Source organism: Nannobrachium achirus (assembly GCF_963921795.1).
Source record: "Nannobrachium achirus genome assembly, chromosome: 17".
NCBI classification, from domain to species: domain Eukaryota; kingdom Metazoa; phylum Chordata; class Actinopteri; order Myctophiformes; family Myctophidae; genus Nannobrachium; species Nannobrachium achirus.
Genome location: NC_137824.1, coordinates 30,433,665 through 30,452,893, shown reverse-complemented (window position 1 = coordinate 30,452,893; position 19,229 = coordinate 30,433,665). Strand labels below are relative to the sequence as shown.

The following is a 19,229-nucleotide window of genomic DNA, read 5'->3' as shown; positions in this document are numbered from 1 at the left end:
CGTTTGCTGCATGAATAAAACGCATTGGATTTGGTGTGCAATGCTGTGCGGAATCGGCGCTGCGGATCCCAAAAGGAGTCATAAAATGAGTGATGAGTTTTTTACCGCATGCGACAAGACGCACGAATCGAACTGTGTTCGATCGAGAAAAAAACGCACGGCCGCAGCCACTCGTCGCACGGCTAATTCGGATCCGGTGTGCATGAGTTCATAGATAATCATTGTTTTCTATTAACTCATTTGGTGCCAGCGCCCTCTAGGGGCCATAGAATGCCAGGGTATCTCTCATAGTCGAGCGCTTTAGCTTCCAGGACCTCACCTTCCAGGACCTCACGTGCTCACGTTCATGCACGTCATGGAAATGTCCCGGATGATAATGCTAACAGAATGGCTATTCCCATTTTGTCATCTAAAAGATCATTTTTGGGCGATTTCGCCGTAAATAAACCTCGCGCCGCTTCCCTAAAGACACAATCCAGAGATATAAGCCTTCAAAGATGTGGTCTTTCATTGGATTAGGCGGAGATTGGCGATTTCGTTCGCAAATAACGGCCGGACGGGAGGTTGCTAGCTTTCGGCTAGTAGCTAGAAAAATCAGGCCAGGCTTCAGAAGGCCTCTTATCATGTTATTCCATTTCATTAAATATCCCGGACTAGTTCGGGATAGGCACCCTGGAATACGTCGCGCCGCCTACAATGAACATTGGGTGAACATTGGGGGGGGTCTAAACTTTATTTTAAACCATTTTCAATGGAATAAATCGTCGGAGCATCTAGCGTCTCTCGTTGGTGAGCGCTGGGCGAGCCGGGACCACCCACGTTGCTCCAAGCAGCTCGGGGTAAGTAAAATAGCAAATAAAAAATTGTTTTTGATCCCGAATATCCCGAACTAGTTCGGGATAGGCACTCAAAGAGTTAAAAAAATGAAATTGTCCGTTTTATCCGTGAGGATAAACGTGCCTGTGTGCAAAGACCTTTACTGTATGTCTGTCACAGAGAGCAGAAAACTTGTATCTCCATATTTCTCCATGTAAAAAATGCATTGTTTTTTTTTTTACTGTTGTGCAAAAGTAGTGAAGATAGCCGATCTGCAAGCTCAAAATGTGCCCCATGGGCTTGTAGATCGGATATGTTTGCTACATTTTAGAGTTTGGTCATTTTTTAAATGTGTTAGCCTACAGTATAATATCATGCCCAATAAGAAGGTTGAAAGTGGTTGAATATTGTGCTTTACTTGAGTATTTCCAATTTTCAGTGCTTTTACTCCACTACATCCCGGATCCAAATATTGTACTTTTACTCCACTACAATTATTTGAAAACTTTAGTTACTTTGTAGATTAATTATTATTACAAAAAATACCTTAACCACTTCAACCCTACAGTATATACTGTACATTTCAGCAATTTGAAAATAGCCGATCTACAAGCTTGCAATGCGTCGCGATGCAACACATTGTGAGCTTGTAGATCTGCTTTTTTTAATATATTTGAAATTTTGAAATGGGACATGCTGCATAATGAGTACTTTTACTTTTGGTACTTTTGGTCATTTTGATGCCAATAATTTTGTACTTTTAGATTTTGAATTCCGGACTTTTACTTAGTATATATACAAATAAAAGTATAAAAAGTAGTATGAAATAAATCCAGGTCTTATGGGTTTTAAGTTTTGGACATAGAAGGTTTCCACCCAACAACGACAGTGTGAAATATTGACTGAAAGGCTCCCTGTCTTTCTCATTTCCCCCCAGATTTATTGAATCTCTATAATCCCTCTAGCCTATGCTAGGCTATAATCCCTCTGTTGGTGTCTGGTACCGCTTGCCATCCGCTGAGGCTCACGGTCCTGCTATATGAGCCTCTATCTTCTGCAGCTCCATGCCGAGTCTCCCTCCATCCCCTTACAGGCTTTCCTTTCATGATCTTCTCGATACTACTTTCACTCCTTTTTCTTGCTGAGAGCTTCTGCCACCCCCGATTAGCCGTGGCGTGCATATAATCACTTACGTTCCCCTTTCGAGTTGAAAGGGGTATGATTTTAATCCAGTTTAAATGTCAATTTTGCCGAGAGCCACTGTACTGCGCGCCTTCTCGCTTTCACATCCTAACCGGAAGCCCTTTCAGTCCTTTTTCAATATTCGAATCGAAACCACAAAATAAACCCCTCTGGTCAAATCTTTTTAACAGCTTTTCACATCGTTTATTTTTTTTTAAAGATTTGTTTTGGGGATTTTATGCCTTTATTGGATACCGTAGGACAGTAGACTGACAGGAAATGTGGGGAGAGATGGGGAGCGACATGCGGCAAAGGTCCTCCGGATCAGGAATCGAACTGGCGACGCCGCCAAGCATCCATACCTATGTGGCAATGCCTAAGTGGTATGCGCCTGGACCAGTAGGCCGGAGGGCGCCCCCACATGATCGTTTCTACACATTTTTCTGCCCCCAGGCGTAAAACGCCGTCAAGAAGAGTGTTCTTCCATCCGTAGTCGTACTGTATGTGTTTATGTCCCCCAACCTTTCGTGTTGTTGTGTAAACCTGGTCAGTGCCACATGTCTTGCTCACCTGCCAGTAGACCAAGGACATCAATGTCTGAATATACATTTATTTCAATTTTTTAGATTTGTGAGATTTGTGTGTGAATATGTTTCATATTTTGTGATCTCAGATACACCATCTCGCCATCTCACCATGTTTGGGAAAGACTGATGTAATACATATGGTATCAAAGGTTCACAGTACACTGTTATTAGACTCCTGTATTCCTTGTCTGCTCTCCTTGAATTTCATGTTATGGGTTTCTTTGCAACAATACATTGCAACGCATGAACCCTATTTATTAAGTGCATTGCAACCGATTGCATGTAAGAAATCCAATTAACTGACTGATAGTTTTACTTAAGTTCTCCCTTACAAGATGGCGCATGGGGATGTGCTACCAGTGTGTTTCTCAGGGGCTTTCGGTGGAGGGAGGCTCTGACACATCAAAGGCTCCGCGGAGCCCCTTGCCTCAGGATGTAACATGAGATTTATTGGACAGTCGCATTAGATCCAGCGCCTCCCCTCCTGACCTCGCTCCTCTGCAGGAGAATACGGCTTTATCTACTCTCCTCTCATCTATTTTATCCCCCTGTTGGAATATGAAAAGAGAAAAAAAAGGTCAACCGCTGTTTTGTCATAATATTATATTCATATTATAGGTTGCAGGAGGTAGTGAGTATGACAAAGATAGAGAAACAGACACACAGACGGACAGACAGACAGAAAGAGAATGCGTGAGATGCTGATGTTGCGTCTCCTTCCCATGACCCCTAAACGTTTGACCCTCCTCACCTCTAACCCCCCCACCTCCTTCTGCCCCCCCCCCCCAGATGCCAACCAGTACGGGAGGTATGGGAAAACGAGAGCGGAGGAGGACGCAAAGCGCTACCTGCAAGAGAAAGAGGAGCTGGAGAGAGGGAAGGAGGTCATACGTAATGCCTTGGTCGCCGTCAGACAGGAGAGGAGAGAGGCAAAAGAAGAGTTGAAAACGGCCACCGGTAAGAGAGATAAAAAACAAACTAACTGATGGAGACGGAATGTTGTTATCCCCAGTGTATGCAGTAATCACTGTCATACCTTGTTAAATATACAATCCGGAATTTATGACTGGATTAGACCAGGGGTCTTCAACGTTTTCAGGCCAAGGGCCCCTTAATTGAGAGAGAGATGAATCAGGGACCCCCACAACCTGTTCATAGATTCCATATAGTTTTGTGGTTTGACAGCACAATCATCAGTGTATTTTGGATTCATGTCAATGTGTGTTTTCAGATATTTAACCACTTGAACCATCAATACTTAATAAACTTGACCTTTCACTCTGTACTTAGTCTGCTCTTTTTCCCCTCTACACCAAACCTCTAAAGTTCTCAGAATATGGACGCTAGGGTTCAAATATGGTTAATATAAAAAGGAGGAAAAAAAGTTTCCATCACACAAAGATTTGGAGGACCCCCTGTAGTAACTCTGAGGACCCCCTGTTGAAGACCCTTGAATTAGAAGATAAGATTTTAACCCATCAGTACATGTGCTTCCATCTTTATCGTCGTTCATCCATCAGGAGAGGGAGACAAAGCACATACTACTTATGGGTTGTAGATTAAACCAGTTAATGCACTGACCACGTCATGACGCCTAGCTGGGTTTGAAGCTGACTTTACTGTTCCGTCTACATCTAACACAAGCGTCTCAATTCATCTTTTAAAATGTGATTATCTGCAGCTTTTAATTTCACCAATCTCTTGGGTGTGTGGCCGACACGCTCTCCAGAGTTAAATTATTGTACTATGTCTACACAATTAGAGAATGTAGACAAATTCATATTTTGATCAACGTTTGCCTGTTATTTCTCTTATGGTACCACATGAATACAGCAAAATCATATACTTCACTAACAAAATATTCCACATTTTGGGATCTGAGAGGCTGATTCTCTGGTGTTCCGTGGCTCAAACGTGGAATACATAATGGACCTTGATATGAAAAAGGTTGAAAACCATTGGTTTAGATGTTGCTGTGTGCTGATGTGTGTCTGTGTGTTTGTTCCCTGTGGGAGCAGAGAAGCAGAGGGCCTCCCTGTGTGAGCGAGTGGCCCAGCTGGAGGCCGCCTGTCGGGACAAGGAGGCCGAGAGGGTGGACCTGGAGCTGCGGCTCACACAGGTCATTGAGAACCTGAAGAAGAGCCAGGCAGGAGGCTCACTGGGAGCCCCAGCGGAGGACAAACCACAGGCCAAGGTACATACGGTATGAGACACACACATAGTTTTACTTCTACTCCACTACAGAGGCAAATATTGTACTGTTTTTCTCCACTACAATTATTTGAAGACTTTAGTTACTAGTCACTTGATTATTATTACAAAACGTGCATTAACAACTTCAGCCCTAAATACATTTCGGCCGTTGGAAAATAGCCAATCTACACGCTCACAATGTGTCGCTTGAAGATCTGCTATTTCCAAAAGATTCGTATAATTTCGAAAACTTGAAATAGGACCTCCTGCATAATGAGTACTTTTACTTTTGGTACTTAAACTACATTTTGATGCTAATACTTTTGTAATTTTACTCAAGTATCTTTTTTTTAATTTCTTCTGTTCATCAGGCTCGTACCAGAAAGAGCCAGAATATCTACAGTGAGTCTTTACCAGTAAACTGTGCCTCCGAGATGCGCAGGAGACCACCATCTATCTACGCCTCCTCTGCAGGGACCGTGATGCAGAAAGCCAAAGTAAGATGAGATTGGATCAAACCTTATTCATGGAAGTACAGGTTCTTTCTGTCCGTCTTAAGAATGGGGATTTAGAATCATAATTGGATGTATTGATTCTGTTATTGAGAAAGCGGAATTCAGTAAGGGTTTGGCTTATCAATTCTAGGGGGACAACATTCTAGCGTCATCATGTCTCACATGACAAGAGTCATGTCATTGACATCAAATCACTGGCACAAACATATGTCGTTCTAATAAAGCTTTTGACTTCTGTTTAATTTTTTTTGCCAACTAATGGCATGCAATGCATACGCATAATGCTTCAACGTTGCGCATTCGTTCAGCATACTCTTACCTTTGACTGTCTGTGGAAATTAAATTAAAGTGATAGTTTACTTTCTACCAAGAACTACCAATAATAAGGTGTTGATAGTGGGATCAATAATGAATTGTGACTGTCTGTGGAAATTAAATTAAAGTGATAGTTTCTACCAAGAACTACCAATAATAAAAAAGGATTAATAGTGGGATCAATAATGAATTGGATCCCTACAGTATGTCTGTCTGTTTCTTGTCAGTATGAATGTGTCATGCTCCATAGGTGGTTAATAGCTTCACAGCAGCATGTGTGATCATCTAATTGACTTTCACAGTGGAAACCTCACTTAGTGCTGTGTGCTAACAGCTCATCAGACTGTGTGTGTGTGAGAGAGAGAGAGAGAGAGAGAGAGTGAGGGCGTGGGTTCATTTTTGCAAACCATTGTGTTTGTGTGCTTGTATTGGTAAATGGTAAATGGTGCATTTATATAACGCCTTTATCCAAGGCGCTTTACAGAGATTGTACATTACATTAACCATTCACACACACATGCATGCACCGATGGCGGAGGAAACTATGCACCGGGAGCAACTAGGGGTTCTAAGTCTTGCTCAAGGACTCTGGGGGAGCCCGGGATCGAACTGGGAATCCTTGGGGAACCAACTGTGTTCTACTGACGGTTTCTCTACCCCTGAGCCACTGCCGCCTCTATTGAACATGTAATGCCTTTTCAGTGGCTGGCCTACTCAGCACTTTTGTGTGTGTGTGTGTGTGTGTGTGTGTGTGTGTGTGTGTGTGTGTGTGTGTGTGTGTGTGTGTGTGTGTGTGTGTGTGTGTGTGTGTGTGTGTGTGTGTGTGTGTGTGTGTGTGTGTGTGTGTGTGTGTGTGTGTGTGTGTGTGGCCTGTGAGAATACACCTTTCTCCAGTGTCTAACATGATTAAAAAGCTCAACATAGTCCCTATTGTTCCTGTTGAATGCTCAGCTAACCTATGTGTTCAATCTGACAGACAAGAAGTGGGGGCATGTTATTTTACAGTTATTAAACTGCTGCCCTTCTGTTTTTTTGTTTTGTTTTCAATAGGAATGGGAGTCAAAGAAAGGGACCTAAGAGCAAACCAGAGACTGCAAAATGGACACATGAGCTGAGAGAAGGGATGCATACAGTACGCAGGTTCTGGCATAAACTGTTTCAACACACATGCAGAAAATTTTGCTCTACTCAATGTGTGACATGCAGTGAGGTGGAGAAAGGGACGTAATAAATTAACTCTGCCACAAGGGGGAGTAAACCTCCTCTGAATATTTGCCATGTCTCTGCTGACACAAGCCTGGAATCTGAGGATGTTCGCTTACCACACTGGACTGTCTGTTAGGGTTATTTCAGTTACTTGTCATGAGTGAGTGACATAATAGATTCAAGGAGGAGGGACATAGATAATGAGAAATTATTGGGTTTAAGTGGGAAACGTACAAGTGAAGTGTATTGAAAAGCATGTGCATTGATTGTGTGATGGATGTGGAAAGGCACAGAGGATGTTGGTGCCGATTGTGTGCCCAAATGTGCCTAGAATTGGACTCACCCTTTCGCAAGGCCAGTGGCAAAAGTAAAATGAAGCTCATAAAGAAAACTGCTTCTGGTCTACCCATGTCCCATGAGAGGTTAAATGGGTTGGCAATGCTCTCCATAGAGCTCCAACTTAACCAGAAATTGAATGACATTGCAAATGATGTTGTAAGGAAAGTTCAGCCCTTGCCAGTGCTATGCTGCACCATGGCATTATTTGGACATGGTCTTCTTGTGCGCTAATATGCAGTAAAGAAAAGCTTAGTAGGCCTACAGTAGATTACATTCATTCATTCGTTCATGCCAACTTTGCTCAATAACTAGACTGTATGGTAAATCTATGGACATACGTATATGACACAAGTACCAGTTTATTTTTTTAATTTGAAACGTTGATTGTGGTAACTGAAAATAGGTGGGTTATTAATAGTAATGAATATTGATGGGTGTGATAATTATGTATGTAGGCCTTTGGGCCTATTTCTGTCTATGTCAATCTGCCATTGATTAGGCAGTATGTTTAGATCATTAATTACCAGGTTGTCCATTTTCCATGGACATATTCAAAGCATTACATTTAGCAATGATAACATTTGTCTATACTTTTTGTTGTGTTGGTGAAGTCTATATTTTGGCTAATGTGTCGGAGAGGAGAGCTTTGCCGTGCACAAATTAAGTGCTGTAAATTGTGTGCGCTTTATGGCCATTCAGCGACTGGTGCGCAGACAGCATCCAGTCACCTAGACCAGTGGTTCCTAAACCTCTCAGCACAAGACCCAAAAGTTTGGCCGGTACCCAAACTAGTGAAAATAGCAGACGTCCAAGCACACAACACTTCCCTTTGTGCTGCGTTGTGAGCTTGTAGATTGCCTATTTTCACTACTTCTTAATTATTATTATTGTTATTTTTAATTTATGGCATTTCTTAGGCGTGTTTGTTTGTTTGTTTGTTTGTTTGTTTGTGTTTAAAATACACAAAAAATATATATTTCTACAAAAGAAATATCGTTTTGGGATTGGAAAATCTTTTTAAATATATATTTTCTTAAGAAAGAAAATGGGACCACTGTTTGGGAACCACTGACCTAGACACCCATGATGCACCACGAGTGCACCTTGAGTGGGCAAAGGGGTAGTAGGATTCTGTAGTAGGATTCTGTTGTGGAGTGTGGAAATGGTAAGCCACTCTACCTGTCTATGAGTGGGCGAAGGGGAGTCCCAACACCGGCACAGATGGTGAAAGGTCTGTTAAGTTGACGGATGGGATGGGCGATGTACAGGGCTGTCACGATATGACATTTTACATGACAATTAATTGTCACTCAAATAATTGGCGATTAACGATTTAATTGTGTTTTTGTCGTTGATAATTACATTTCCGTTTGGCTTTTAGGCTTTGAAGTTGTACATGGTATATATGACACATAACCTAAATATACAAAGAAATTACTGACATATTTGACAACTTACTACTTAAAAAATAACTTTGATAGTGGAAATAGCCGATCTACAAGCTCACAACGCGTCGCGATGCGACGCGTTGTGAGCTTGTAGATCTGCTATTTCCACTATTTCGGACACTTTTCAACATTCACGATTATGACGATTATGACAAAATAATTGCGATAATGTCAAATAATCACGATTAGACGTTTATGTAATAATTGTGACAGCCCTATCAGTAAGTGGATTGAAGACAGTTAACTTGTGGCCATAGTGTTCTTTTGTACAGTATATCCCCTTACTGTTGTTTTCACTGCCTGCAGGCATGTGCTGTACGTATATACTGAGCCATGACTACTGTTGTTTATATTTTTAACCAGTGGATTTCAACTCCGGTCCTACACTACTGCTAGTTTGATATCCGGATATTTGCAGTCACATAGATTTTGGAGTGCCATATCTGTTTAGTTCCTGATTGAGCTAGGATCAAAACCTGCATGGGCCTGTTCTGGGTCCCCAGGCCTGGAGTTGATCACCACTATTTTAGACTGTACAAGGTGTGTTCATAACTGCTCAACATAAGAAGCGCCTATATAGCATAACTAACACCATGGTGTTAATCCACTTGCAAAGCAATTTCTGTGAATGGGATAAACCCCATTATCAATCATTTTAATAGTCTTAAACATGCAGTTGACTTTTGCACTTTACTGTTTTTCTACCTGGAGAAGGGGCCAATAAAATAATGCCTTGTTATTCAAACAAGACTTTTTGAGTGTTAATAGAGGAGACGCAGAAATGTTTTGTAAGTTTTATTTGTGCGAATAAAAACGTTACGTTTCCTCCTTAACTTTCACATGATGAAATGTGAAGTCGATGTATAACCATGATCTCATACAACTTATTTAACACAAATGAACACAACCAATCACTTTATACAAATATGAAGGCAATTCACTTCGGCACAATCACAGTGTGGCGTGTTGATTAAATTCTTATAGACTACAATGTCTCTGCGGTGAACCAAGTGGGAAGCTGGAAAGCTTGGAAAAATGAATCCAATGCCAAAGTGACTAAACATGCATTGTCTATGCTGTGAGAATAATCGTCGGTAATAGCCAGCATCGGGTGATTCCACTGGTTGCAAAATAAAGTAAGATTGTATAGATATCTATGAGAAAATCGCAGTAATTTTCACTTTATTTATTACCTCAGTAAACATTTTTGTTTACTGAGGTAATTACTTACTGCGTTCATGTTCTCATTAGCTAGTTTTGAATATTCTTCATTATATTATGTTGATTTAGCAAATTATGAAATGGACAGTACAGCAGGTTATGCTTCAGGGTGACTACATTCTGATTGACATGACGCTACCTTTAAATAGACTTCTATGGTGAACAGGATAGAGGCGTACTGTAGCTATGTATGCAGTCACTTCTAGCTGCAAGACGCCATGATGGCAATGGTCAAATACAAGATGGTGGCTTCAAAACTGGATCACAATCCAGTGGATGACGTGACATTATGGTCTATTTTTTTTTGTCTATGGTGCAAATGGAACCACATTGACTTTATGTATGCAAACAGCAACTTCCATCGCCATGAGCAAAATGGGGCAGACTGCATCTACACGGTCTCTGACCATTGAATTCTCATTCCTTTGCTTTCAGTGTACTGAATAATTCAAATCGGTTCGCTAAAACGTTTCATTCAAATGATTTGTTCCCCAGTTTGTTCGGTGCTTGACCGTCTCATCGGGGAAGCTAAACTCCGGCACTCACGCACTGCAGGGAAACAAAATGTAGTTTATCTGCTATTTCAATAACATGTAAACATGTTTATTTGATATCAATCAGTCATAATGATCCCAATGCGGGAACCCATAATCAAAGAAACAGGAAAAACAGCGCCCTCTGTGTTTTGTTCCTTTTCGCAGCACTTCATCTGTTCTTGAGAGATTATAATGATCCACACTAATGCTTTACATAGTGAAGCAGGGAAATAGCGAAATTATTAGATTAGATTATTTATTATAATATTAATTAAGGAAATGTGCTATATAACAATGAAAAGCAGTGTTCAAATCTAGTTCAATCAGCAGATTTTATTAATAGCCTAGTAGTGGTTGCATGTTTCACATACTCAAAAAACTTAAATATTCACAAATTGCATGGTTGTTCTGCCAGTCATATATTTGTTAGCATGCATACATCCTGCTGACATATCTTTTCATTCATATTTATTTATTGATGTAATTAATTTTAATGCTACTCATAATTTACTCAACATTCATGTATCTTCTATATGTATCATCATTCTTTAGTCCTTTTTTCTGCCTGAGTCCTATAAGTCCACATGGTGCTTCTGTATCGTCAAAGTTCCACATAATTGTAGGTGATAGTTAAGAAGCATCGGTTTTGGACCTATTCTGATCATGGCAGGGGGTGTGTTTGCAGACAGTCAATGTGGCTCTTTACAGACTACCGTTACTGCAACCCAAGGCACAAACAGTCTGTACACTAGTCTTCTCTAGCGACAAGTCTATGTTCAGATTGAATGCTTCGGAGAAACTCTTTGCCAACATTTTGTAGCTTAAATTGTACATTTCTTAATCGTGTTGAACAAAAAAAGAACCTATCGCCTAAATGGGATGAAGTGTGAATTAGTTTGGATCCAGGTGGTAAAGACCTGAGACTGGCTTCAGGCCTCAGATGAGGAAGTAGAACAACCTTTGTTGCACGGTCAAGGTCAGGGGCGTCACACCAAATTCTGGGCCCTGGGTACAAGGATTCACTGCGGGCCCCCCATGAATGTTAACTATTGAAAAATAGCAGATATACAAGCTCACAGCGCGGCACCGAGTGCCGCGCTGCGAGCTTGTAGATCTGCTATTTTTGAAAAATCGTGAAAATGTGTGCCAAGAAACCTATGTTTCCATGTCAGTGATGCTCAAACTTTTTCATGTGAAGGACCCCCCCCCCTATCTCAAAATATTTAGTTCCAGGGACCTCCCAGAAGCAAGATTTTAGTTACAAATGTTCACAAAAAAATACATATATTCAAAGATTTGCGCACATTTTCACGACTTTTCAAAAATAGCAGATCTACAAGCTCGCAGCGCGGCACTCGGTGCCGCGCTGTGAACTCAGTCCCACTTTCCTACCCCTTGTGACGCCCCTGGTCAAGGTAACAAGGTATCCATTTGGATCCAGGCCCTCAGATGAAGAGATAATAAAGCCAGTAGAGGACATTGACGAAGAAAAAGGCAACGGGGAAAGCGGCGCGGGCGTGACGGTCGATGTTGTGTGGATTCTCCGCGACGAAGACGGACGCGACCCGGCGTGACACGACCTTCACCGATGACAGGCCACACCCTTCCCCTGCAGGCCTCCTTTCTTTGCAGCTGGCGTCGCTCTTTGAGTCGCTCTTTAAGGACTGGTCCACTGCTGCTGAATCCTCGGGAGTGGAGCCGGCTTCCGCCGGTTGGCGGGACGAGCTTAACATGGGGATGGAGCCGTTTCCGTTCGACTCGTTGATCTCCCTCAGGAGATGCTGAGAGGAGAAACAAGACTGTGGTCAATCGCCAGACATGGAATGAATGTTTCCACAGCTTCTACCTTCTGATCCTCCTCTCGTATACCACAAAGGCGTGTTTAAGTAATACCACTAATTGAACCTCTATTAATTCCTGTAGGGAAATATTGTTTTCACTCACACATAGCAGGGCCGTGCAGAGAGCATTGAGGGGGCAGATCACATAAAGTTGTTTGCAGCTGCAAGGTTAATGAGGTGGGACTGGGAGGGCACTTGACATCTCTGCATCCGGTGAAAAGTGAAACTAAAACAGTCTGATGGCAGCCAGCTCATTTAAATTATTATAATAATTATTGTAGGGAAATTATATTTTTTGTAGAAAAAAACCCCGCTGAAGCTTAGTAGACATGCATTGCAAACACATTGAGTTAGTGGAGTAAGCAGTCTCTACTCACACTGTGCAGTTCCTCTGCAGTCTGGTGCTGCATGGTTTGGAAGTGAGCACATGCGTACTCCAGCAGTGCCCCAAAAATGAAGGTGAAACAGATGCCCAGGTACACATCTATGGCCTTGATGAAGCAGTTTGCGTTGGGAAGCGAAGTGCGGGCTCCCATCATGAGCGTGGTCATCGTCAGAACCGTCGTCACTCCTAAAGAACAAGAGGGGGGACATTCAGTTTCCTGTATTAACCACCACCATAACCTTATCTCTACGATGACCTAATACAATAATATCTGTAATAAATGCCAAAAATATGTCATTGTCAGAACCGTCGTCACTCCTAATGAACAAGAGGGGTGACATTAAGATTGTCAGTCTGTAATAAAGCATAAACATGACAAAAATACATCTTATTGCTCGGTCACTCATGTTCCATCTTTATCTAAAGTCAAAATGTGAAGGCTCATAAGAGAACACCATGTCACCATGTCATTGATCACACTCTGGAAGAGGACTGCATTTGAAGCTGTTGACTTTAGAATTTTAAAATGATGCATGACAAATTAATCTGTGTAAAAATCGCAGGTGTCATTTGGAATAGCATCACCGTTGCATGGATAATAAGATGTGGTACTGACCAATGCAGGTTCTAGCAGGCACAGAGGACAGGCTGATCCAGAAAGACACCCAGGACAGAACCACCAGGAGAGTGGAGGGAACGTATGTCTCCAAGATGAAGAACAAAACATTCCTACGCAGTGCAAAATGCAACACCAGTTTAGGGTAATGCCCTAGAAAGACACATATGGAGAAGAGAATTAATATCAAAGAGAATTGTCATAGCATCCATGTCTGGCGATAATATAATATTTGCTTTGCTAATATGTATTTGATCCTTAACCCATTTAGGCCTAGAATTATTGAATGCTTTAACTATTGAAAAATAGCAGATATACAAGCTCACAGCGCGGCACCGAGTGTACAGCGCGGCACTGAGTGCCGCGCTGCGAGCTTGTAGATCTGCTATTTTTGGAAAAGTCGTGAAAATGTGTGCAAATCTTTGAATGTATGTATTTTTAAAGTGAACGTTTGTAACTCAAATTTTGCTTCTGGGTGGTACCTGGAACTAAATATTTTGAGATGGGGGTCCGTGGCCAAATACATATCATTTTGGGGGTCCTTCACGTGAAAAGGTTTGAGAACCACTGACATAGTAGTCTCTCAAGAACAGACTAACTGAGCTCCAGTTAAGTGAAAAGGACCTTTTCTTTGACGATGGCGGTATAGAAACATAGGTTTTTCAAAGAAACTTAGAAGGATTCAAAAGACACTTATAGAATCGGGTCAAAATTCTAATTTTCATGATTTTTCAAAAATAGCAGATCTACAAGCTCGCAGCGCGGCACCGAGTGCCGCGCTGTGAGCTTGTATATCTGCTATTTTTCAATAGTTAAAGCAGTCCATAATCCTAGGCCTAGGATGCGATTTCAAACAAGTTGTACCTGTCTCATACACAGCCTCTGTCACTGTTGTGTAGTAGCTCTCTATGCTGTACTGTGCCAGACGCAGCGTGTCCAGACCTTTCACAGAGTCATTCCCTCTAGTCCAGAAGAACACCACATCTTGCACGTTGTAGCCCCCTGAGTGTATACACACACACACACACACACACACACACACACACACACACACACACACACACACACATACATACACATACACACACACACACACACCAATGTTGTGTTTTGTAAATCAGGCGTTTTATACATTTGATATATTTTGATACTCACTGCACAGCCCTGGACCATTTGATGACTGTGGTGATGATGATGACGATGACAACAATGATGATGTTGGTGGTGATGATGATGTTAATGATTCTGACATATTTCCATCTCCAGAGTGAAGGGGGGGAGGGGGGTGTGGCGTTCCCACTGGTACTCACAGCTCTCCAGCTGCAGGGTGCACACCTGTCTGTCCATGGGGTACTTGGTGAGATCCATGTTACAGGCAATGGTGGCTGTGATGCTGTTGGAGAGAGAAAGACAGACAGACGGATCATTAGTGGCAACAATAAAATGCACCCAAATAAACCATTAAATACATACTAAAAACTTGTATTAGTGACTATGGGCTTCACGGTTATAGCTAAAATGATACTCCAGATAGTTTTTGCTTAAAGGGGAAAACCACCCATTTAACTATGTCATTAATATACCTTAGGAGGAGTTGTGTGTAAATAAAAAAAAAAGGTTCCACCACTTCTGTGTTGCCTAGAATTGGGGGATTGATTTTGGGTTTTGTATTGCAAAATACACCGGTGTGATGTCATCACGGTGTGATTTGCAATACAACCCCCCCAAATCAATCCTCCAGTCACTCCAGTGCCACAACCAGTTATCCAATACCCCATTATACCCACTGCCAGAGTTAGCCTCGTACCCGCCCTCTTCCGGAAACCATTTCATTTGTTTCTACGCAAGTTGGTCGTTTACTAGGCTATGCCAGAGTACCCGTTGTACCATCTGTCGATCTGTGTCCATTTTATGCCCATCTATGGAGATTTCTGTATCTGTCGGCCTGTGTCCCTTTTATGTCTCTGTATGAAGTTGTGTCAGGCATGCCTATTGTAAGAACATTTATTTTTGCAGTTTTCTAATGTTCTTAACTTCTTTGCTGCTCATTAGGCATGATGGTGCATGCGTTCAAACATATCTTTGGTCAGATGGTCTGTAATGGCCTTATGTTCTAGTTAAACCATGTGTAACGGTGGGTAGACTAGGGCGAGGTGACTTGTTATTCAGAGCTAGACGTCAGTATGATGACATCAGTTGCTCAATGAGGACAGACTGCCCTTCTGTTTGGCTTCAGGGGAGATTTAGCAAATGTTCTGCGACACAAACAACTGTCTCTCTAGAGCAGTGGTTCTCAACCTGTGGGTCGGGACCCCCATGGGGGTCTCCAAATTATTTTGGGGGTCCCTAGATGATCAACTTAATGTGAAACATTGTTTTCTCACTCAACAGTAAGCAAACCCACATAACGTTTAAGTGTATAGAGGGTATCTGCCCATGTCTACTAAAGTGACAATTTAAGGAATTTTAATACATCTAAAATGACAAATTAATGACATTGGTCAAATGTTCAAATAGTAGAAAGGCTGAAATTGTGAAAATAGCTGATCTACATGCTCACAACGCCTCGCAACGCGAGGCGTTGTGAGCATGTAGAACTGCTATTTTCACAATAGGACCATGTTATACAAAATGTAATGCCTCAACTCTTAGTCAGGGTGGGGGGGTCCCGAGTTAAAATATGATTATTTTGGGGGTCGTGGCCTGAAAAGGTTGGGGACCACTGCTCTAGAGCCCTTTCTGGATCAGGGCCCACTTGAAAGTATGGAAAGTGTTAGCGGTCCACCCATCTGACCACTTTATAGTAGCCAGTCAGATGGGCATTTTCAGAGCATGTTCTTGGATCAGTGGAACTAACGCGTTGTTGTCGGGTGGAAACCTGATATGTCCAAAACCATTTGTTTTGTATTTATCATTTTAAATAGTGAAGATAGCTGATCGACTACAAGCACACAACGCCTCGCACCACAAGGCGTTGTGTGCTTGTAGATCTGCTATTTTCACTAGTTTTGTGCGACAGTCTTGATGAATGAAGCAGGGCTTCATTCATCAATTTTGAAACTTCGATATACTATGTTTCTGACAGTGACGACAGGATACTTTAAGCTCCTACAGTATATATGGGTATCAGAATGAGTCATTAGATCTTAGTGTTCTGCCAGTGATTTGGGGGCCCACTTGATATCCTCACGGCCCACACCTGGGCCCCGGCCCACAGGTTGAGAATCACTGCTGTAGAGAATAGGGAGAGGAAAGGACAAACTCCTGTGGTGTTCACTGAAGCTAATTGACTATAAGAAGCACAGTACATCCCAACAGCCATTTGTGGTTCATTACCTTCATCTTTGTAGCACTAGAGTAAACATTTTTAAACAAAACAGAAAATCTGCATGCTGTTATTATGTAACACACACACACACGCACGCACGCACGCGCAGACACACACACACACACACACACACACACACACACACACACACACACACACACACACACACACACACAAAATACATTCTTAGGCTGACTCAGAGGCTTTGTAGAGCAGTATACTCCATACATAATTACATTTCATTTGTTTTGCACAAAAACATTCCTTGGGCTACAAATGACCCCAGAAAACAATGGTTTAGTGATGAAAAGTGATGAGTCATAACTTTTCACAGTTTTGTGGGCATTTTCTGGGGCCATTTGTAGCCCAAGGAATGTTTTTTGTGCAAAACAAATGCTTGCAATGGATTCAGCATCATGACAAACCCCTCACATCCTACATGGGTATTTTCCTCCTGTATAGAAAGTCGATGGGAGCCCAACTTGATTTGGCCGCTGTGGCGTCCCCGAAGGTCGCCGACTTGGGCGCCCTAGCTGAATCATTAGAGCAAGCCCTGTGCTACATCTGTGCAAAATTTTGCGCTTTTAGACTGATTAGCACGAAAAATCCCTTAGGCCTCCGACTACATCAATTATACATAATAAAGGTGGAGATATTGTTGTACCGCAGGGCGTAAAGGACGGTTCCATTGCTGAAGATGCGTATGAGTCGGTTCTCCACCGTCACATCGTGCAGGAAAGAGCGCTTGGAGTCGGGGATGAAGGTGTCGGGGATCCAGAGGAGGGATACCAGGCGTCCGTCAACGCTCACACTCTCATTACCTGGGAACACCAGTCTAGAATCACACCACCGCTGGCGCAGGAAGATGGTCGCAGTGTAGTCCTGGAGAGAGAGACAGAGAAAATTTAGAGACAGACTGTTACAAAGAAGTAGAGCATGGAACAAAATAAATCCCAACCTCTGAGATAGAAAATAAGTATTACATACAACAGTACGGTATAAAAATTTAAACTTGTAAGTACATTTTAAAAGTAATAATAATAATAACTACGTCAGACAAGTTCGTTTCCTGCAATTATTTTAAGATTATTTCAAAATATTGTATTTCTTTTAGACAATTAGAACCTTTAGAGACCATGGATAAGGCATATCCATTCATTCATTCATTCCCCATAAGCTACATAGTCTCTCACTTACCCATTCAAACATTCAGCCAAGTACGTAACTCACACACATATTCATAAAATGGAAGTATACCATGTTTATTTCTGAGATGGCGTCAATGCTGGCAATATCGAGGCTCATCCCAATCTCCACAGGACCCTCTGTGTCAGAAAGACAGACAGACAGTCAGGCAGAGACGGGGGGACCATTACAATTTACAATTTAGCCATTTAGCAGCAAACAAAGCGCAAACAGTACATGTTATCTAGGCTGGTCAACAAATGACAGTTTAAGAGTGCAAAGAAAACAAAGTGCTACAAAGTAAATAAGATACCAGGTAACCTAGGTAAACCTAAAAGGGGTGACCAGGTTTGCGGTGGTCCTTCTGAATGTTTGGGTAAAAGACTTGGAGGCTTGGGGTTGTTCAACCTAATTCTGGGTAAGGAAACTTGTGAACCAATTTTATTGCTTTTGTAATTCATTTTGACAATATAGGGACATGTTTTAATAAGTGGTTAATAAGTGGAAAATAATCTATATTCCCTTTACAGAAGTGTGGATCTGTGTGGCAGTGCCAGTTTATGAGGGGGAGCTGTGACACTGCCGGAATCAATCAAGTGTAGGGAGGTGAGTTTTTTTTATATCAATGCCTGCTATTAGACCTCCACTCAACCTCCCGAGTCAGTGCTGTGCCAGCATGCTATCTAAATAACATTCTAGAATACCATCGGCTGCACACAACTTTATTCCATTCTTCACACTCCTCCTTACCATTGAAATTTGGTCTGAGGTAGCGGTTGTACCCTTTCATAAGCTTCTGGATGGTGGGCAGTAACTGAGAATCATTCCAGTCTCCCCAGTGGTGGCCGGGGAACATGAACACACTGAGAGAAAGGGTAGAGAGAGAGGAATAGAAAGAGACCACAGACATGAACGTTAAGAGTGTGTGTGTGTGTGTGTGTGTGTGTGTGTGTGTGTGTGTGTGTGTGTGTGTGTGTGTGTGTGTGTGTGTGTGTGTGTGTGTGTGTGTGAGAGAGAGTGTGAGAGTGTGAGAGAGAGAGAAAGCAGAATATCAATGCATGTCTGATCAATATTAATATCAATGTTTATAGAATCTTTAATCCAGTACTCTTGACCTCTGCCCTCTCACCTTTGCAGTCCAAATGACAGACAGATGACCAGCAGGGTCAGGGGTTGAAGGTTGGTCATGATGGATCAACTGGGGGGGGAAATATATATTGTCAACAAATACTCCTTATCTTGCCATGAAAACAGGCACAGAGCTGGTTTCATTCATCTGCATACCAATGTTGACTTTCACCACACGGTGGCAGCACATGACCAAGACACGTGTACTTCATTATGCCTCTACACAGAGTACAAGATAAAATAGAAATGAAGAGATATTGTTCATCTGTTACTGTGTGTATTGGGTATCAAAATGTATCTTATTACAAAATTACAAAATACAAATGCCTCACCAAAACAATTGCATCAAAATATAATGCAAAATAAAATTGCCAGTGCCAAAGAATGT

The 19,229-nt window shown here is 42.0% G+C and overlaps 2 protein-coding genes across 4 annotated transcripts in view; one reads left to right on the top strand and one right to left on the bottom strand.

Moving 5' to 3' along the window:
* afap1l1a (actin filament associated protein 1-like 1a) overlaps nt 1-8,598 on the top strand; it is a gene marked incomplete at its 5' end in the record, with an annotated part of 55,460 nt that extends 46,862 nt beyond the window's left edge. For 2 of the 3 annotated variants that reach the window (XM_080746014.1, XM_080746013.1), the window contains 4 exons: nt 3,375-3,542; nt 4,604-4,788; nt 5,150-5,275; nt 6,659-8,598. In XM_080746014.1, coding sequence (XP_080602140.1) covers nt 3,375-3,542; nt 4,604-4,788; nt 5,150-5,275; nt 6,659-6,685 — 506 coding nt within the window. In that variant the 3' untranslated portion in view covers nt 6,686-8,598. The remainder of the gene's footprint in view (nt 1-3,374; nt 3,543-4,603; nt 4,789-5,149; nt 5,276-6,658) is intronic. The other variant, XM_080746015.1, reaches the window with a different exon arrangement.
* Nucleotides 8,599-11,803: 3,205 nt separating this feature from the next.
* Nucleotides 11,804-18,870, bottom strand: gabrp (gamma-aminobutyric acid type A receptor subunit pi; the record flags this gene model as incomplete). The annotated part of the gene is made up of 9 exons (XM_080745506.1): nt 18,843-18,870; nt 18,464-18,576; nt 17,786-17,853; nt 17,193-17,410; nt 14,511-14,593; nt 14,065-14,202; nt 13,201-13,353; nt 12,577-12,770; nt 11,804-12,139 (listed from the first exon to the last, which is right to left on the bottom strand). Exons 2-9 carry the CDS (start codon nt 18,567-18,569, stop codon nt 11,804-11,806), a joined length of 1,296 nt encoding a protein of 431 aa, XP_080601632.1. The 5' UTR covers nt 18,570-18,576; nt 18,843-18,870.
* Between the last annotated feature and the right edge of the window lie 359 nt (nt 18,871-19,229).